Source organism: Zosterops lateralis, assembly GCF_965231275.1.
Source record: "Zosterops lateralis genome assembly, chromosome: 2".
In the NCBI taxonomy this organism is placed as follows: domain Eukaryota; kingdom Metazoa; phylum Chordata; class Aves; order Passeriformes; family Zosteropidae; genus Zosterops; species Zosterops lateralis.
Genome location: NC_139763.1, coordinates 9,260,429 through 9,279,604, shown reverse-complemented (window position 1 = coordinate 9,279,604; position 19,176 = coordinate 9,260,429). Strand labels below are relative to the sequence as shown.

Genomic DNA, 19,176 nt, shown 5'->3' with positions numbered 1-19,176 from the left:
CCTTCCCTTCCCTTCCCTTCCCTTCCCTTCCCTTCCCTTCCCTTCCCTTCCCTTCCCTTCCCTTCCCTTCCCTTCCCTTCCCTTCCCTTCCCTTCCCTTCCCTTCCCTTCCCTTCCCTTCCCTTCCCTTCCCTTCCCTTCCCTTCCCTTCCCTTCCCTTCCCTTCCCTTCCCTTCCCTTCCCTTCCCTTCCCTTCCCTTCCCTTCCCTTCCCTTCCCTTCCCTTCCCTTCCCTTCCCTTCCCTTCCCTTCCCTTCCCTTCCCTTCCCTTCCCTTCCCTTCCCTTCCCTTCCCTTCCCTTCCCTTCCCTTCCCTTCCCTTCCCTTCCCTTCCCTTCCCTTCCCTTCCCTTCCCTTCCCTTCCCTTCCCTTCCCTTCCCTTCCCTTCCCTTCCCCCTTGAATTTAAAATAAGTCTGGCTAGTCTTACAATGCCTATTTGAGGAAAAGAAAGAAATATCACAAAGGATGAAAGACACTTAAAACCTACCTGGAAAATAAATGAGCAGAAGTGGAAAGTGACATTGAAGAAAAATTGTATCTCAGTGTTAGTCTTTTATTTTGTGTTTTCCCAATGCTGTTGCATGAACTGTGAATTTAGTTTTCTCTTCATCCTCCACATGTTTATGTGTTGTCAAAATCCACCACATCAGTGAGACTAAAATGTTCCAGTGCTTTACTGCAGTGAAAAGATATGATGCAAAACAAATATACTTCTCAGTGAGGTATCAAAATGAGACTCTGCATCCTTCATATGTTGTTTGTTACCTCCTAAACAAAAATATGAGTATTTTTCTTTGGGATTTTACATTTAGTGCATACAATGCCCAGTGTAAATGCTATAGAACAGAGTCTGGCGGTAAAAAGGGGGGAAAAAAGTGAAGTATATAAAATTCTACTAAATTTGTATAATTGTCTTCGTGGTTTGCAAGCTATTCAGTAATTGTGTTCACATAAATTCAAGGGTCAGTGGCCATCTTTTTTTTGGACCTCCTGTCATGGTTTTTTTTTCACCCAGCCATTTATCCCTTTGCTGTCTGCTTACATAAAGATTGAAGAAAAAAGTATTTAGATTAGAGAGAGAAGTGTTTGGAATAGAAAAAAACTCATTCACCTCCTTGTATTGCTGTAACCTTGGGGTTTTTTTCCTGAAGTGGGCATACAGATCATTGCTAGGATAATTTAGGCATTTTTTAGCACATACTGGACTGGTTAACTTCCCTAACAGTGTAAAATGATATTTTCATGTGTTTTAGAGGTGGAAATGTATAAATGGTAAAGGCTGGAATTTAGCTCAAGGCATGTTAAAAATTGGACAAAACACATCACATTGGTCGGTATGTGCTGATAATTCTCCAGTAATTTTAATCAGTCCAGTTAATAGAATTCCAGACAATTATAAAAAGGATTAAAAGAACAAGCATTTTTTTTCTTTTTTTTTTTTTTTTTTTTTTTTTTTCTTAATGAAGGATAAACCCAGCCAGCAAAAATACATCAAAACCACCTGGTTTTTTTTTCTACACAGGGAATAAAATTAAATTTATGGGTAATAATCGCTTACATAAATAACAGTTTTTCCTATCTGTTGTTGTTTACCACTCTGACACAGAACTGTTTATCCCTTGAGCCTTCTGTGCTGCACGGCCCTTGGGCAAGGTACTCAGAGAGATGGGTTTTGTCACAAAAAAATTCCTTCTTTCCCTTTCCCTGGTCTGTGCTCTTCCCTGCAGCTGGCAAGGAAGGAGATGGATCAGGACACACTTGGTGGGATCCTGCTCTAGCAAGCAGAGGAGGGAAAATGTGTCCCCCAATAATGAATTACTGTATTTTTTTCCCAGAAAGTGACATATTTCAACATATTACTGCAATAGTCATCTATTCTTATGAACTCCACAGAGAAACTGACCTTTCTTACAAAGGCACTGATGCTGCAAATAGAGGAATGCTTAGCTTTTGACTGTCTTTAGGGAGGACTGACATGGGCATGGACATGTAAATGAGAACAAATTCAAATGTAATCCAAACCTGCTGAGCTACTGTTCTAAAACATAACTTGTTTATTTTGATACAGAGGTTACCTCATTTCTATGTAATTACTTTGAACCATACATTCTTTAATACTTTAGGTGTATGGAAAACAGTGTTTCTCTGATTTGATGATACTTCTTTCTCTTTCTTTCTCTTTCTTCTCTTTCTTCTCTTTCTTCTCTTTCTTCTCTTTCTTTCTTCTCTTTCTTCTCTTTTTTTCTTTCTCACTGTGGCTTTGCAATACAAACTTCCTTTACCTTTCTGTATACATAAAGATTTCCCACTGCACTTATTCTTTCTTATTGCAACAATCTAATGCTCTTTTCTCTTGATCTTTTGCACTGCCTTCTTTAAAGAACTCCCCAGAAGGCTCTGACAGAAAATGGACATATTTAAATGTTCCTGAAGCAGATGGTGATACTGTGAGTTCTCCTGAGTCCTCTGGTCTAGCTTACTTTTAATGCTTCGCTCTCTTTTCTCTCTTTTTGTTGAAGACTGTATCTGTGTGTCTTGCAAGGCTCTATGTGTCAGAATTTAGGTGGTTATGTATGTTTTGGACCAGTCTTGTTCAATGACACAAAAGGAAATGTGTGTCAGATTTCTCAAATGCTTTTGGTTTTGGCAGTGTGCAAATTTCTCCAGTTTGCTTCTAAAAACATTCAGTTCTTTCTTAATTGTAAATTTTTGGAATTTAAACAATTTACAATACTCTGCATTTTATGAGTGTGAAGGAAGAGGGATTGAGGGGTGATAATCATGCTGTAATAGAAAAAATTGTTGTATTGATGATATTATTGGTAAAATTTTTGACTTTACAAAATTTGCAGTAATGGGGTGGAGGTACAATTTTGCTCCTTCCTTTAGAATTGTTAATGAGAGACAGGTGCCACTTTAAATAAATATGGTTTTATACTACCTCCATTATGGGAAGTATCCTTATAAGTTTTCCTAAGGGCTCTGTCAGCAGTTGTCTTATGACACTCAGTAAAAATGAGGTGACCAGCTGGGCCAGAGAAGTGATTTTTGGGTGTTTTTTTGTGCTTGGAACCTCCATGTGCTTACAATTTCTATAGCCTGTCTGCTCTTCAGTTCATACATTAATTTAAAGGTGGTAATTTAGCTTAGTTATGCTTATAAATAGTTTTGAGTCTTGCATGAAAAAAATCTGTCTAGACATTTAAACTACTATTAACTACAGTTCTTATTCCCTTTACATCAAATCATGACAATTCTATTCTGTGATGATATATCAGTTTCCATGGCAAGTCCGAAAAAATGTGAAAATATTGCAAGACTGTAGCTTTATGAAGAAAAACAAAAAGTAGATTTTGGAAAAGGGTAATGTGTTTCAGCCTCTGAGCCTTTTTTCTGTTGCCCTGCAGACGAGCATTAACAGCATGACCAGTGTATACAGTGAAACTGGTGACTATGGCAATGTGAAGGTCAGTGGTGAAATCCTCCTCAACATCAACTACATCTACAAAACAGGAGCCCTCAACATCCTGGTGAAGAGCTGCAGGAACCTGGCCATTGCAGATGAGAGGAAGCAAAGGACAGATGCGTAAGCACAGAGAAAAATTTCCTTGAGCTCTGCTAAGGGTGTCCCCCACTACATCCCACCCTGACTGTAACCAGGGGTTGGGATTTGGGCCTGGGAATTCACAGGATCCAGTTGGTACAAGCAGAATTTGGTGATGGTTTGGTTTGGGTTCCCTGTGGGAAGGGCATCTTCGGTGTGCTTCTTAGGGCAACATGTGTCTGTTCTGGGGAAAAAAGATTATTTAAATTACCAACCTATTTGATAGTAAAAGGGGAAAAAAATGAAGGATTAGGCAGGCAGCATCAAGTTTCTTTTACTTCTATAATCAAAACTGAAGTATATGAAAGGAGAGATGTTCTGGAGGCAAGGATTAATAGAAATAACTTTGTTTTCATGGGTCCATATACTCACTTCGCAAGAACCATGTTTTCTGAGTTTCTCATCATAATTTTCAGTATAATATGTAAATTCTCTCATCAGAAAGTAACAATTAGTGTATCTAATAATGATTAATCTATGATATATGTATTATTAAGGTTTTAATTCTCCTGTACTATTAGTGTATATTTTATCATATGTGACCAGTTGGTAATCATACATGGCAATAGGAAAATTGTTAGGAAAGCTTGCTGCATTTCTGAGGATAAGTAAATTAATTTAGCTCTGCCTTTTGTTATTCTGATCTTATCTGATTTATACCACTGTGTGTGTAGGCAAGGGCCATACCTCCCCATGCTTTGCCTATTCTCTGTTATATCTTTACACCCTTTATTCTGCAAAAATTAATTTCCTCATATGTGTTGCTGATGCAGCAATGCCAGGTCTTTGCTCAAGCTGGTGGTTTTCTATCCCTTGCTAACCCTTTGCTCCTTGCTCTGCAGGTATGTCAAAGCCTACCTTCTGCCCGACAAGTCCCGCCAAAGCAAGCGCAAGACCAAAATTAAAAGTAACAGCACCAACCCAGAATTTAATGAGACACTGAAGGTGAGAACAGTCTCTCTCTCAGGCTCTGATGAATGTTGCACTTGTGCTCACAGGTATTTTCTATATGTGTTTCAGTAGAGGGATTAGAACTTGGAAGAAATGCCTCAAAAGGGAAGGTGTTAAGGAAAAGCATCAAGTAAACATATGAGTTTCAATTTCTGGCTTTCAGCATTAAGGAAGTGGTTTTGTTTAGTTCTTCCCATTACAGTTAAAAATTCTATTAGTTTCCATATATGTTTCAAAACTGTTGATGTTCTCATCTAGCCTGAGCTTAGAGCTGTTAAAAGCACCTTAAAGATTTTATATGCCTGATGCTGAAATAAAGCTAGATTAGAACTTCCCATCTAACTGATTTAGAAGAGAAAATAGTATTTTGCAGTAAGATCTGAATTTTTCTGGAAGATTTAACTAATTTCTAAAGCAGAGCTAACTTTGATGAGAAAATGTCAGGAACTGCTTCACTGTCTGTCTTCTTAAAAACCCATGATGAAGTTCCTTTTCTGTTGCAATGGACTTGATGCACTTGAGGTCAGAGCATCCACAGCTCTCTCCTTCCCTGCCCTTTACCCACCCCTATTGGAGAGGCTGAACAGTTCTGAGCTCTTCACAAGCTGCTTATTCATCCCCCTGGCTCTGTGGTGCAGATGGGAGTGGTGGGGTGGCTGCCCCTTCACTGCCTCTCTGGCATCATGATCCCAAGGCTCCTGATGATTCCCTTTCCTAACAATTGAAACGAGTTATCCAGCAGGCTACCATGCAACCAGAGACTCTTTATAGTTTCTCCTGAATTTTTTTTTAAATTTAGTTATATTTTAAATAAGTTTCCTATAATAGAAGCAAATAGATGTTCCCTGGCCAGTTTAACTTGGCTTAGCCTGGCTACAAAACCGTTTTGCAGGCACACACACTCAGTCTGGCTGTGCTGCTTGCCAAGGGAGAAGCTTTTTTATAGTCTTATTTTTAAACAGTATAGAGTAAAAAGTAAGGCTTGCCTGAACTGGGAAAAAAAAAAAAAAAGATTTAGACTTTATTTATGAAATAATATAGCACTAAATATAATTGCTGGGTGAAGATAGAACATAGAGGTTTCTCAAAATTGTAACAGAATTGTAACAAAACAGGGTTACTTGAAATGTGCAAGATAAGGAAGAGATGTTCATCCCAGCTGAAAATCCTGTTAAAATAAAAAGAAAAGAAAGAGAATTAAATCTGTCTTGTATTTTCCCTCTTTGACTTTTACTCCACTGTTGTAGAATATGAGGTTTCTCACAGTGGCATCTAGGGTTAGGGATTGTAGATATATCTGTACATAATTAGCCAACTGACTTGGCAGTTTCAGCTTTTGGAGAGTATTTGTCCACATCCAGATACTGTTCCTGATCCAAAAATAAGACATCTGGGTGTCTTCAGTTAACACTAGAAGGGTGAATTGCAGGGAAATAATGGGCTTTTTGCTAAAAGTAGAGTGTGAAGAGCCAGAATTCCAGATGTTTATAATTTTCTGTGTATTTCTTAGACTACGATGTGAGTTTTTTAATAGTTTTTGATATATTTATAACTAGAGATGAGTTTTTTTAGCTCTCAAACACAACAATGGTTTCTGATAGACTCCATGCATGCCGTGCAGATGCTGCTGTACACGTTTTAAGAACAATTTTTTGTAAGCTACAAAGGAAAAATTGGAAATGAGGGGATGATTTCTGGAAAACAGCGTTCAGCAGAGTCTCTTTAGGGATGAAAGAACCAGTGGGGTTTCTTCTTTTTATCAACCTAGATGTTGATCTTCTTCTTTTACATAAACTTGTAGGGAATTAACAGGATCTTTTTTTTTAAGCATCGTGATTTATTTTATAGTTATAAATACCTAGTAAATAATAATAATAATAATAAAAAGTCACAGTAGTGACAGTAACATAAATTATCACTGGATGTATACAGCAAAGAAAGATTTCGCATTAACATTATGAGTTTCTGGCTAGATCAATCTTGTTTGCAAGGAAAACAAATCTCTCTTTCATGCTCCATTTGTTAACTGCTATGGGCTTGGTGAAACTGAGCTAGAGCCATAAAAGGCTCAGTGGAAAATATTATTTCTGCTTATTCTGAGAGTTTCTCTTTCTCCTTTTCTGCTGGTAGTATGTCATCAGTCACTCACAGCTGGAAACCAGGACCCTACAGCTTTCTGTCTGGCACTATGACAGATTTGGACGCAACAGCTTCCTTGGGGAAGTGGAAATTCCATTTGATTCCTGGAACTTTGAAAATCAGGGCGATGAGTGGTTTGTGCTCCAGCCTAAGGTAAGGGTTTCCAGGACTGGTGAAAGTGTTGTGAAGCAAATTTAGCAAGAGTCAGTTATTTTTTTTCCTTTGGAACTTGTTTATAAAGCAGGATTTTATGAATGTCTAATATGAGAATAATAATAAAAAATTACTTGTTCTTAATTCAGTAAAAGCTAACTGGTTTTAAAGTCTTCGTGAAAATATATGATTGGCTACTTAAAAAGAATACAAATAAAAGCTTTTAAATAAACCATAAGTTCATCCTGTAATAAACTCCAATAAAAAATACATTATTTTTTTAAATAGCACATAAAACAAAGAACTTTCCTACCATTCCCCCTACTGAACCCTTAAGAGCTTACTAAAGAAACAAGCTTTATTTTTTTCAGTTCAAAGTGCTTTACACCTTTCAGATGTGATAAAATGACTTCTTAATCTCCCATTTACCTCAACTAGAAAGGCACAAGATAAGGTTTCTCAACCAGCAAATTAACTGTTCTGTGAAACAGAGCATGTCCTTTGCTAAGTGAAGGGTAGGGTGACTTCTGTGCCCAGGGCTCTCCTGCTTTGGCAAAGTGTTTATTTTTGGAAGAGATGCAAAGAGCTGTTGTAAACCAGAGGAATAAAGGTTTTTGCCTTGCTTGCTCCTGTAGCAGCCATAATCCCCAGGAACTCCAGGGGTTTGGATTGACCTTTAAGAAAGTGTATTTTTCTAATTGCAAAAATGTATAAGGTGTGCAGCTAATATTGTCAAGATTGACTAGATGGTTTGGTTTTTCTATGTTCATTACATTTTAAAAAATCATATTATCTTTTGGGTTTCAAGAGAGTGTGTTTAAATTTTGCCTTTTTATCAGGTGGGAGATGAATCTGTTTGCCCTGTAATTAATTTCTAGGTAATTTCTTTGAATCCTAATGGGAAGAAAAACCAAAGAAAGTCATGAAGCTCTCCTGCTCAGGAAAATAATAGTAAGGCACTAAGCATTTCAGTTAGTGCAGCTCGAAGGTGGTATCTGATTATTTCCAAACCCATTAAAAGGATTTTTAAATTACTCCTTTTACTGTCAAAGAAAACAAACAGAATTGGTCTTGTCTGCCTCCTGAGTTGCTACTAATGTTTCTAAACTTAAAACACTGCTAAAGTTTTTGATCAGCAAGGATGATTTAAAAAAAAAAAAAATCAATTACTGGTTTTTGAATTAACAGAAATGAGGGACAGGTTAATTTCCATGCAAAATACACACTGTTCTCCACTATGGACTGCCTGAAAGAGACAGGAATGTAGGAATGGCAATCAAACATTTTCTGGGATTTATTACAGTTCTTTGTTTGTTTTTTCATGAATCATTTAGCTGCTGTAGTGAAAAGGTTGGAGACTTGAAGACGTGTTTCTTCTACCAGCATTGAGAGATCTGTTTTCCAGAGGAGTGTGGTTAAGTCAGAAAAAGTAGAGAAAACAGTTCTGTGGCTAAAGAGGGGACAGAGTATAGATGTTATATGTGGGTTTGGGGGACAGGCTGACAAATTTTTTCTGTCATTTGGACTTACACCACTGCTTGTCCACCAGTAGAACTAAATAAAAAACTGCTTTCGATGCCTTTAGGGGAAACTTGATCCTAAACTTGTTTAGTTTAGGCCATAAGTAAGAAAAAAAAAATTAAGCCGTAAGTGACTGGCAAAATGTAGATGTGCAAATTATTCCACAGCCTTTTGCTACAGATTTTCTTTAGTCCTTTGTTCAGCAGCTGACATTGGACATTGGTGTAAGACAGGACTGTTTTTCTGCCAGTGCAGCAGTGTCTGTGTTGCTCTAAAATTGCTTCAAAGTCACCAAAGGGCCCTGTTGCTATGACTAAAATGCTCTGTTCTCTGTCCCAGCTTTGGGTGCAGACTGAGCCCCAGTGAACCTGGTCAGTGCCTCAGCCTGGAGTCCGTGAGGTGAAGGCAAAGCTGACTCTGTATACATGTTATGAATTCCTGCTGGGGGTTTTTAGGTTGTTTTCTCTTCATAATAGAATTTTGACCTCTGTGGGGTGTCAGGAAACAAGCTGAATACATCTCAGAGAAATAAATTCACAGGTCAGGCTTCCTCTATAAATAGTTCTTTAAAGGCTTCTGTGGTGTCTCCAGCAGTGCCTGAGGATCCTCTCCCTTCATCCATGTCCTTTGTCCCTCTGCAGAAATCAGGAAGATTTATTCATTTGTACCCAAACCTGAGCACTGCAGCATATACAGAAATCATATCACAGAATCAGAGAATGGTTTGGGTTTGAAGGGGCCTTAAGGATCATCCCATCTCAATCCCCTGCCATGGACAGGGACAGTCCTCACTGGACCAGGTTGCTGAGAGCATCTGAGTAGTCTCACCTCCACCAGTGAAGTTAGATCTCTCTGTGTTGCATCCAATGTTTTTAAAATGTAGTTTCCAACTTTTAAAACATGAATGGAAGTTCACTACCCTGTCAATAAAGGCCTAATATTATTTTGACAAGGATGGACTGAAGAGCATCAACTGCTTTTTTCTGGGCAAGATAAAAACATTTATAAAAATATATAGAAATGCAGAACTAGTAGCTGTGTAGAAAAGGAAAAGGACACTGGGAATAAGAGTTTTTAAGAAGTTTTTCTGTTTCAAAGCTGCACTCTGCTCTCCCTCACCTTCTTTCCCCACACATCTTTTCAAATGGCGACTCAGGAGCGACTTGTCTAAAATACATGAAGCTAATTACATTTTAAATCCTGACTGCTGGAAATAAGGGCTGACTTGCAGCTTAAATCAGTTACAGTTTATATACTCAGAAATAAGTGTGAGGGGTTTTTTTGCTGTTGGCTTTTTTCACTTACTCATGCTAGATAACTCTCTCCTCTGTGTGTTCACTGAACAGTGTCTAATCCCACAAGGGTTTATTTTCCTGAGAGCTTGCATTCCCTAGCTCAGAAAGTTTTCTAAGATGTGATTGCCTCCAATTTGGAATGTCTAATTATCTGAAAGTGAGCTGGTACATCTTGATACATTTAAGAAGCATTTAAAATGCTTTTTATATGGACATACTGATATATTTTGACAGAATTAAAATGAAAAGAAGGAGATGAATGATTAACTTTGGCTGGATTTCTGGTTGGTTTGTCTCTTTTCTCTTCAGGTGGAGGTTGTGACAGATTTTGGGCTTCAATACAAAGGAGAACTGACAGTGGTTTTACGTTATATTCCCCCAGACAGAAACCTGATGCTTCCTTTGGGGCACTTTCAAGGTAAAATAAACATTAATAATGATGATTTTAAAAATCATGTGATGATGATGTATTAAAAAATCCTCATTTAGGGTGAAGTGATGGTACTGGTCAAGATTGAAATCATACTTTAATATGCTCATTCAAACAATCACAGAATGTTATGGGGTTGGAATGGACCTGAAAGGCCATCTAGTCCCAACCCCTCTGCCATGAGCAGGGACACCTTCCACTAGACCAGGTTGCTCAAGGCCTCATCCAACCTGGCTTCAATAGTTATGTGTGGAAATACTGAATGTGATTATTTCTTTTGCTTCATCCTTTTCTCTTACACTGAGCTTAAGGAGAAAAAAGGAAGAGGAATATGCAGTCAGTGGTTGATGCATGGCTCTGACTTAATTAAAAAAAAAATCCAGACATTAGGTAACATGATCAAGGGCAGCCACAGAAGAAAATTGTCTGCATTGTAGTCTGAGAGTCCTTATTTCAGCTACTTATATACAGTGTTTAGCTGATCAAGTAATAGACTTAGTTCTTCATGCTTAATTCACCTTAATCTTCCTCCTAATTTTCAGCCTTTTTTCACACTGCTTTTCCTCTGCTCACTCTTACTGTATTACAGCTGCAATTTAGTCCTGTAAAGTCTTATTTGAGTTCTTTAGAGTGAGCCATTATTTTCATCAGCAATGAACAAGGGAGAAGAGTTACTATCTCTTTGTATTGTGTTAGCATGAGGAGCAACAATCCTTTGAAGTGAGAGCAATCACTGGGTAGCACCTGAGTGCACATGGATATACCAGATACAGGTATATCACTGTCTTAGTGACAGTATTGCTTGTTAGCATTTGATAGATTAGATTTCTTTCTTTTTCATTCTTCTTTTTTATGACAGGAGATATTCCTTCTACTAGTAGGAAGGCTTACTCAAGGTTTGCTCTCTTAAAAGCTCATTGTTATCAGCTCAGTACAGATACAGTCTGCATTTTTTAAAATTAGTACATTGGGAGGAATTGAGTTAGTTGAGACGGATAATACCTTAGCCCAGATAGCCTACACAGAAACCATAAACCTGAGACCATGAGAGGTGGGATATGGAAATTAGGATGCTAATGGCATAATTCCAAAATAGATCTGGTCCTGGTTCGGGACCTTTGACATATAAAGTCATGTCTAGTCCCACATTTAGGATTGGACCCTTGCCCCCAGATAACCTTATATATTGTTAAGTTAACCACACCCCTGGGTCTTTGGATGCTGCCCCTCCGACCACACAGTCTCTGTGTTTGTTATTTTACCACCATTAAAGTTTATTTTTTGAGCACTCCATCCTTCCTGCCCCTCTAATTTTGCCACATTCCCCCAGCTGATCCGGACCCAGAATCACAGGGACTGTGATAGCACATTTTATCATCACTCCTGATTTTCTTCCCCTGATGTTTTCAGCCTGAATCAGAGTGTACAATCTCTGCTGGTAAGAGCTTCTTAGAACCTGCAGCAGCTGCAGGTGCACCTGGCCTTGTGCTGCTGTCTGGGAGCCCCGTGCCCTCTGCCGTGGTCCCTGGGGAGCAGAGCATCCCCACACACAGGACACAGCTGGCTCATTTCTGGACTTTAGGCTTTGGGTCAGAGGTTTTATAGCTTCATTTGTGCTCCAGGGCTGCCTCAACATCAGCACTGAAAGTGGATTCTGAAAAGAAGGCAGGATTTACTGGGCATGCAATTTTTTGTGTTCAGCATAGCAATCCTCAAATACTTATATTAGGACAGGACTTCAGATACAGTATGTTGTGTCCTGCAAGGACTTACTAGTCAAGTTCTTTATCAAATATGGAGTGATTTTCTGCCCCTGCCTTAATAAGGAATGCTTTAATCCCATTGCAATAAACTACTTTTAAAAACCTAGCCAAGACAATTTACATTTCCAAATCAGTCTTACAGTATATATATATATAATTTCTGATTGTAATTTTGCAACTTTGTTCTATGCATAGGAAAGAGAGCATTTAAAAAAGGAAAAAAAGGAGACTCTCATCTGCCATCTGGAGGCATATTAGAAGTCCTCATCAAAGAAGCAAAGAATTTAACAGCAGTGAAATCAGGAGGCACATCTGACACTTTTGTGAAAGGGTTTGTGGGGTTTTTTCTTCTCCTTTTTTAATGACTGCACCAGATCTAATTTAAGATTTGTGTCACATGCCTATAAACATGTGGGTACACGAAAAATTTACGTAGTATGACAATATATGTGTGGGGTTTTTTTAGATATACAGCATTTTGTATTGGACACTCAAAATCCAAACTACACGGAATGCTTATGTATGAAAAAAAGGAACATAACCCTGCATCTCTCACTATAATGGATTTCTCATAAATGCAGGTTATGCAATATAAATGTTACATTTAGGAAGTAATAGATATCTTAAAACATTTTTCTTTGCTAGTTTTTGCTCTGAATGCTAGTTTTCAGGCTTGCTGATTTCTAGATATGTTCCAATTCATAGTAATGAGTTGACTGTTGTGAAACATCCTGTCTTTAATTCCCTGGTGGAGCTTAGAATTTATCTTGATATTCTGCTGTGCTTAAAACTATAACTCAGCACATGCATTTCAAGTAGAAAAAGTAATTTTCCTTTCTTTCTGGACAATCTTGTGCTTTGAGAGGGAACTGGACAAGATGACTCCAGAGAGGTCCCTTCTAGCCAATGTTTTTATGACTCTGTCTATATTTAGCCTCACTGAAAAAAAATGTTTGTGGTTGAGACTTGGGGCAAGAAGACCTAATTCAATTTCTGCTTGCGGTAACTGACACTGAAGGTATGAGAACAAATGGTGCACAAATGCAAAGTAAGAACTTGAGGTAGATGCTTAACTTCATAATAATGGGGAGATGGGGTCCTGATTTATTTGAGCCACTACATGATTGTTATATATTGTGAGTACTATGTGAAAATCCATTTCCATATTCACTTTCCTTTTCTTTATCTCCCAGATACCTGCTCCCAGATGACAGCAAAGCTACAAAACACAAAACTCCCATAGTAAAAAAAAGTGTGAATCCCCAGTGGAATCACATCTTTGCCTTCAGTGGCTTGAATTCAAGGGACATACAGAATGTCTGCCTGGAACTCACTGTGTGGGACAAGGAGTCTCTTTCCAGTAATATTTTTTTGGGAGGTGTCCGTTTGAGCACTGGAAATGGTAAGGTCCCATCTGACTCATGTTGCTTTTCTCATTCTGCTCTCCTCTTTCCTTACTCCACATAATTCATGTGCATGAAGGTCAGAAATGTTACTCAGTGTTTTGAAAATATATGGGAAATTGTAGAACTTGAAAATAGAGAAGAGGCAACATGGAGATAATCTGCAGATGATTTAGTTCTTTCCTCCACTGTACGAGACGCAGAAATTATGTGCCCATTTGTATTTCTGTACAGTCTAAAAGAACTGTGAATGCCTTGGGAAGCATTCCTTAGCATCCCAGAGAGAAACAGTGAGCTACTCCTGCCCAGCAGCAGCCTTTCTGCTGATGATGGTGTGAGCTGGAAGAGGATCAATCCATTCCTCCTGTGTTGGGAAAAAGTTGTTTGTGGTGCAGTGTGGGGAGGTTTATGAGCCTCTGCCTGTGTTCCTGAAGGAATTCAGTGACAAACCGGTACTCTCTAGGAGCTGCCCTTTTTCAGTACAACTCCCTGTGCAGGTGGAAGTGTAAAGTGCTTGTCATTTTTCTTGTATACTGTTGTAATAAACATGCTGTGATGTTATCCAGCTGCTTCCTAAAATGGCAACTTCCCTCATGTTTTTACAATTGCCAGGTGTAAGCAATGGCAAGGAGGTTGACTGGATGGACTCTCAAGGGGAAGAACAGCTCCTCTGGCAGAAGATGATTGACAGTCCAGGAGCTGCAGTGGAAGGGGTGTTAATGCTGAGATCCAGCATGGGAAAACGCAGACTCTGAAAGACTTTAACTGCTGGGGAGTGCCACTCCTGGCTTCAGTGGTGTCCAGCCTCTTGTCACTCTGCCTATTTGAACTTGAGAAGGGTTGTACCCTTTGCCTTGGATATGAAGGCTCTGAGTGAGATTTAATGCATTCTGCACTTTCATGCACATGTTCTTTACCCAGGCTTCTTGTGTGAATTGTTCCTCCTGAAGCCAGTGAGAACTGCACCTTGCACAGAGATCAGACTGGCTTTCCCTGTCCCTTCTGGTGACTGGTGTGCAGCTGATGAACATTCTGCCTGAGGGCTGCTCACAGTGAGCAAATCCTCTTGCTGGTCATTTAATGAGTAATGCCAGGTTTGTGAATGTCCTTCTGGCTCAGAGATGGCCCAGAAAGCAGCACTGGCATGGTACATGCAGATTCAGAGTGAGTCTGTGCTTTGGTGTTTGTAAGTTAAGAAGCCATAATGTTATGAAGGACAACAAACAGTGTTTCTTTATCGTGTTTGCTTGTTGGGCTGCGTAGTGGGGCAGCACAACAGGCTTGGGACCAAAACCCATCCAAAGCAGGGCCAATGCAGTGTGTTGCACCCTAGGAACAGGCAGCAGTGAGCTGGTGGGCAGTGCTGGTGTCCTGGCATCCTCTGGGTGTTTTAATGCACATGTACAAAAGGCAGACTTGGTTCAACGTAATCAAAGAGCCTCTCATGAAAATAAATCATAACAAATCCTCAAATACTTTTCCAGAACTACATGATGCTACTGTGTTATTTCATTCAGTTGACAGCTCTAGCCAAGACCTCCTGATGTCATTGAACAGAGGGAATATGTCCACATGCCAGCCCCCATCTGATGTGTTGCTGAGATGAGACACATGCCAGGTTTGGACAGAGTTAGCTAAAACTTGATTCAACAGATTGTATAGAACAGAATGGGATTAAAGCACATGCCAAAATGATTTGCATAACTGTAAAATCTTCTCTGAATGGGCTGGGGTCTCATTCAGGCCCACGTACATTATTTATCATCCAAGTAGGACATTTTTTCTCCTAAACATCCCCCAGTGTATTTAGTGATGAGTGGGTCTTGGCCAATACAATCATTAATCTTATTAACTGTGTGACAATTGTTCAACAGTAATTTTGTGATTCCTCAAGCTATAAGACAAAGGAAGATCAGGAAACTTAGGGAACAGCATTTCTTCTGAATTTTCTACAATTAGAGCACAGCTTTCTATTTGCACTGGTAAATCAATCTACAACTATTTCTACATTTTGATTTTTCCCCTGATGTTTATTGCAAGAAATATAGATTGAACAACAGAATATGAACAGATAGCTAAGCAACTACAGCTGGAAATTTTGACATCTGTAGTTGTCCTAGTGTACAGTTAAGTACATGTATTTAGAGCTGAATTCAAAACCTTAAAATGTAATGTTAATTATTTTCTTTTTAAGATATTTTATGCTGTTTTTTGTTGGAGTGGCTGGAAACTGCAGGGAAGTTTTCAGCCAGTCTTCTAAAATCATAATATCGGATTTTAAAAAGTATTTATTTGTGTTGAAAACAGTAGTTTTAATAAAATTGTTTCATTGTGCATAAGTTATTTCAAAATTTTGATATGACTTTTAAAAGTCGCTGGAGGTACTGTTTGCCCAGTTGGAGACTCACCAATTTCAGAAATTACCGAGTCATCTTTGAAAATGAAAATTCTCCTACAGAATTTCAGATTGGGAGCCAAATGTCCGTGGTTACTCAAGAAGACTTCATTTTCCTTCTTTATATTTTCTCCATTTTCTTCTGAAGTTCAGCTCAAATTGAGCAGTAAGGAAAGTCTAGTTTGGTTTTAGCTGACTTATAATTTTTCCAACCTAAATTATTCTGTCATTCTACAATTCTGTGCCGCAGATGCTGTGAGCTGATAAATTAGAGCACAAATATCAAGCACACGACATTTTATGACCTTGTTCTTATCACAAGAGCCTGTCTTTAAGTATTAGATTATTTTTTTATTTGTATCTTCCAAAGTGAAACCAAACCTAAATTTTGACACCTAAACTACCTCTCTCTTTAACAAAACTGCTTTGAATTGTCTTGGTTGGTTGTACTACAAACCTGAATTTATTTTGGGAATAATAATATTATATTGACATGTAGGCAAAAACTCAGGTTTTTTTCTTTTGCTAGAAGTTGTTTCAGACAGATAAACTTACCAAATCCAAAGAAAATGGTTCTTTGAGGTGAAATTCCAGCTCAAGTTGTAGAGGAACATTGGTCTGTTGAATAGTTTGCTTTGATTAATTTTGATGGTGAAAATGGCAAAAATAATAACAAAAAAACTCCTCCAAGTTGGACCTTGGAATTGAGCATTTTTTCATTTACCAAACTGAAAAAACTTAAAATAATTTTAAACTGAATTTACTTTTGCATGGAACACAAGCATTTACCTAATTTTTGAATGGCACTTCCTAAAAAATTTGTATTTCACTGCTTCAACTTCTACCCATTTTGGTCTTAAAGCAGAGGTTTCTACCCATTTTGGTCTTAAAGCAGATGAGTGGTCTCATCTGGGAAGTGTCACCCAGCACATATATGGGTTTTAAGCTCTGCCTTTTCCTTCCAAAGGGCCAAAATGTCACTCTGAGCCCACACCTGAAATTACAGGTTGGGCTATGAGCAGGCTGCAGTTCAGCCCATGGAAGGAACAGTTTCACCTGGGAAGGAATTCTGGCCAAGGTGCTGGTGTTTGCCACTGGTGGTGTTTGGGACAGAACAGGGAAATGACCTCCTGGGTTAGCAGGGACAGTTCTGCAGCATGGTGTCAATAAAAAAAGGTGCCACACTCACCAGAGCCTGGGAGAGATGATGAGCATCAGATAAACACTGGAGCAATTTGGGAAGTTTTGCTGCTCTCTGATGTTATCAGCTCAATTGTGTCATCTGATTTATGGAAAATGTCACATTTAATTATGTTTCATCTCTTTGTTCTCTTCCTCTGTAAAGATGGTTTATGGTTTGGAGAAGGCACAAGATGATTAACTGCAGATGTGATTTCTTGTTTCCCGGATATTTGAATTAATTGCCCATAATGTGTGTCATCATGTACTGTGTGTTACCAGGCTGAACAAAAAAGACAGAAAGCCAGGAATTAGACCAAAGCCTTCCTTTTTCAGCTGTGTTTATGGTACTGAAGGTGCATGAATGGTTTATTCAATGCTAATTTTTAGGAGAAAATAGCCACAATTTTAACACTGATTCATAAACTCCTGTCCTAAGTAAACAGATACAGCAGAGCTGATGTTTCTGAAGTCTTTTTCTACACAGACCTGGACAACAGAAGCTGCATCAGTGGAGAAGAAATCTACACTATGGTGGGTGTAGAAAATGTGTTGCAAAACACAATTTACTCCACCACATCTTTTTCTAGCAAGGTTTGTGATTAAATTTTGAAGGTCCAACCCATTAAAGAAGAATAAAATTGCAACTTTTGCTGTAAAAGGTCAAGTTGGGCCAGTAAACATATCTATAAACAGCACAAATAACTATGAAAAAGAGCTGATACCATGGGCTTTCCAAGCCCTACCAACAGATTTTGGTATCCAGCCCTGCTCTTTGGTGTTTTTTTCTATCAGCTGTTATGGGGACTTTAGGCTTCTAAACCTGCTTGCATGTTGAGATACCAAAACCAGGACAAAATAAGTTTGAAATGTCCTTCCTATCTCCTCTGCCTCCACCATGTTACACCTGAGTGAGATGAGAGGAAACTGCAAAGACTGAGGGCTGCTGTTGCCAACTTCCTCTGCTAATCCGAGTGCCACTGCCCTCCTTGGATGCCTTTCAGATGCCACATTTTCATCCTCTGGACTTATCCTTCTTTTCCAGCTGTGATGGTTTAAGAGAGAAGGCATTAGGATGGTGAGCATGTTTTGATCATGGTACATTAGACTGGAAGCTTTTTCTTCTGTGCTTCTTCCAAAGCAGATTATGCTGAGACAGCATGAATGAAGCATTTTTATGTGTTAATTTTTGTTTTTTTCTTTTCTTGACTGGTTAAGCCCTGATAAATTCAATTATTCGAAGTTATATTCTGCAAAAATATCAACTCAACTGTAACAGCAGAGCAGCCTTTCAGCATCCACTGGTCCTAATTGATAAGAAGTAACAGCAGTGTTGCATTTCAGTCTGGCATAATGACTTTTTTAGTCAGGCATAATTTTGACTTCTTGATGGTTCTGCACATTGTCCAGCTCCAGGAATGTAAAGTTTGCAGTTTGCTCTGTAGCATCAATGAAGAGAAAAGCTGTTTGGGTCTCTTTAGAGAAGAGAACAGAGTCCTGTTTCCGCAGCTGACTGGTTTGTGGGCTCACACAAGGTATTAAGAGTTGTATCTGAATTTTGCAAGGCTCTCTCTTCTCTTCAGCCCTCCCTTCTGTTCAGCAGCCCCCACCAGAAGGTTCTCCCTGCACACTGATCCTCAGGATTTGGGAGGAGGCACAATGCAGAAGTGATGGGAGAGCCTCACTTATTTTCTTCTGTAGGAGGTTAAGACTGAAATTTTCCTCTGCTAACATATAGTGTTGATTTTCAGCACTTTGCTACCGTGACAGAAACAAGTATCTTCTGAGATCTGACCCATGCACTTTATAAACCTTTTTTAAAAATAATTAGTTTTGGTGGGGTTCTTTTTACCCCCAGAAATGTTAACATTTGAGAACCCTAGAGAAATGATGGTGAATTCCAGACTAGGATGCAGAGTTTTATTTGCCCTTTACCACAGCTCAGCAGGAGATGCTGACAAGCATGCTAACACAACCTTACCACTGTGCCCATGAACTCCTCTCTGATGGTTTCATGTTTGCAGATACTGTTTAATAAGTGATAATAATACAGTGTTAATTATACTGTGTATATTGACACTGGAAATGGAATCTCAGCTTGCTGTTTAGGTGACTTTTTAGGTTGCTTTTGAAACTCACTCTGGCTGCATCTTGACCTTCTCTTTAGATTATTTATTTCAACAATTCTACTTTGTGGCAATAACATTTACATGGCTGTGTGCTACTGCTCCTGACAGCTCTCTGTATATTTTTGAGAATAGTTCTAATTGTTGAGGTTTGCCTAAAGCCAAGCAGAGTCATTTGTTGCAGCAATTAGAAAATGTCACTTATCCCTCGTGCTGCCT

General features: G+C 38.8%; 1 protein-coding gene across 1 annotated transcript in view; it reads left to right on the top strand.

The window, feature by feature from the left end:
• SYTL5 (synaptotagmin like 5) overlaps positions 1 to 16,498 on the top strand; it is a 57,574-nt gene extending 41,076 nt beyond the window's left edge. Inside the window, exons 11-17 of the mRNA XM_083855022.1 lie at positions 3,406 to 3,584; positions 4,445 to 4,547; positions 6,684 to 6,845; positions 9,971 to 10,079; positions 12,050 to 12,185; positions 13,048 to 13,256; positions 13,870 to 16,498. Of these exons, the coding sequence (XP_083711148.1) occupies positions 3,406 to 3,584; positions 4,445 to 4,547; positions 6,684 to 6,845; positions 9,971 to 10,079; positions 12,050 to 12,185; positions 13,048 to 13,256; positions 13,870 to 14,012 (1,041 nt within the window). The 3' untranslated portion in view covers positions 14,013 to 16,498. The remainder of the gene's footprint in view (positions 1 to 3,405; positions 3,585 to 4,444; positions 4,548 to 6,683; positions 6,846 to 9,970; positions 10,080 to 12,049; positions 12,186 to 13,047; positions 13,257 to 13,869) is intronic.
• The last annotated feature ends 2,678 nt before the right edge of the window (positions 16,499 to 19,176 follow it).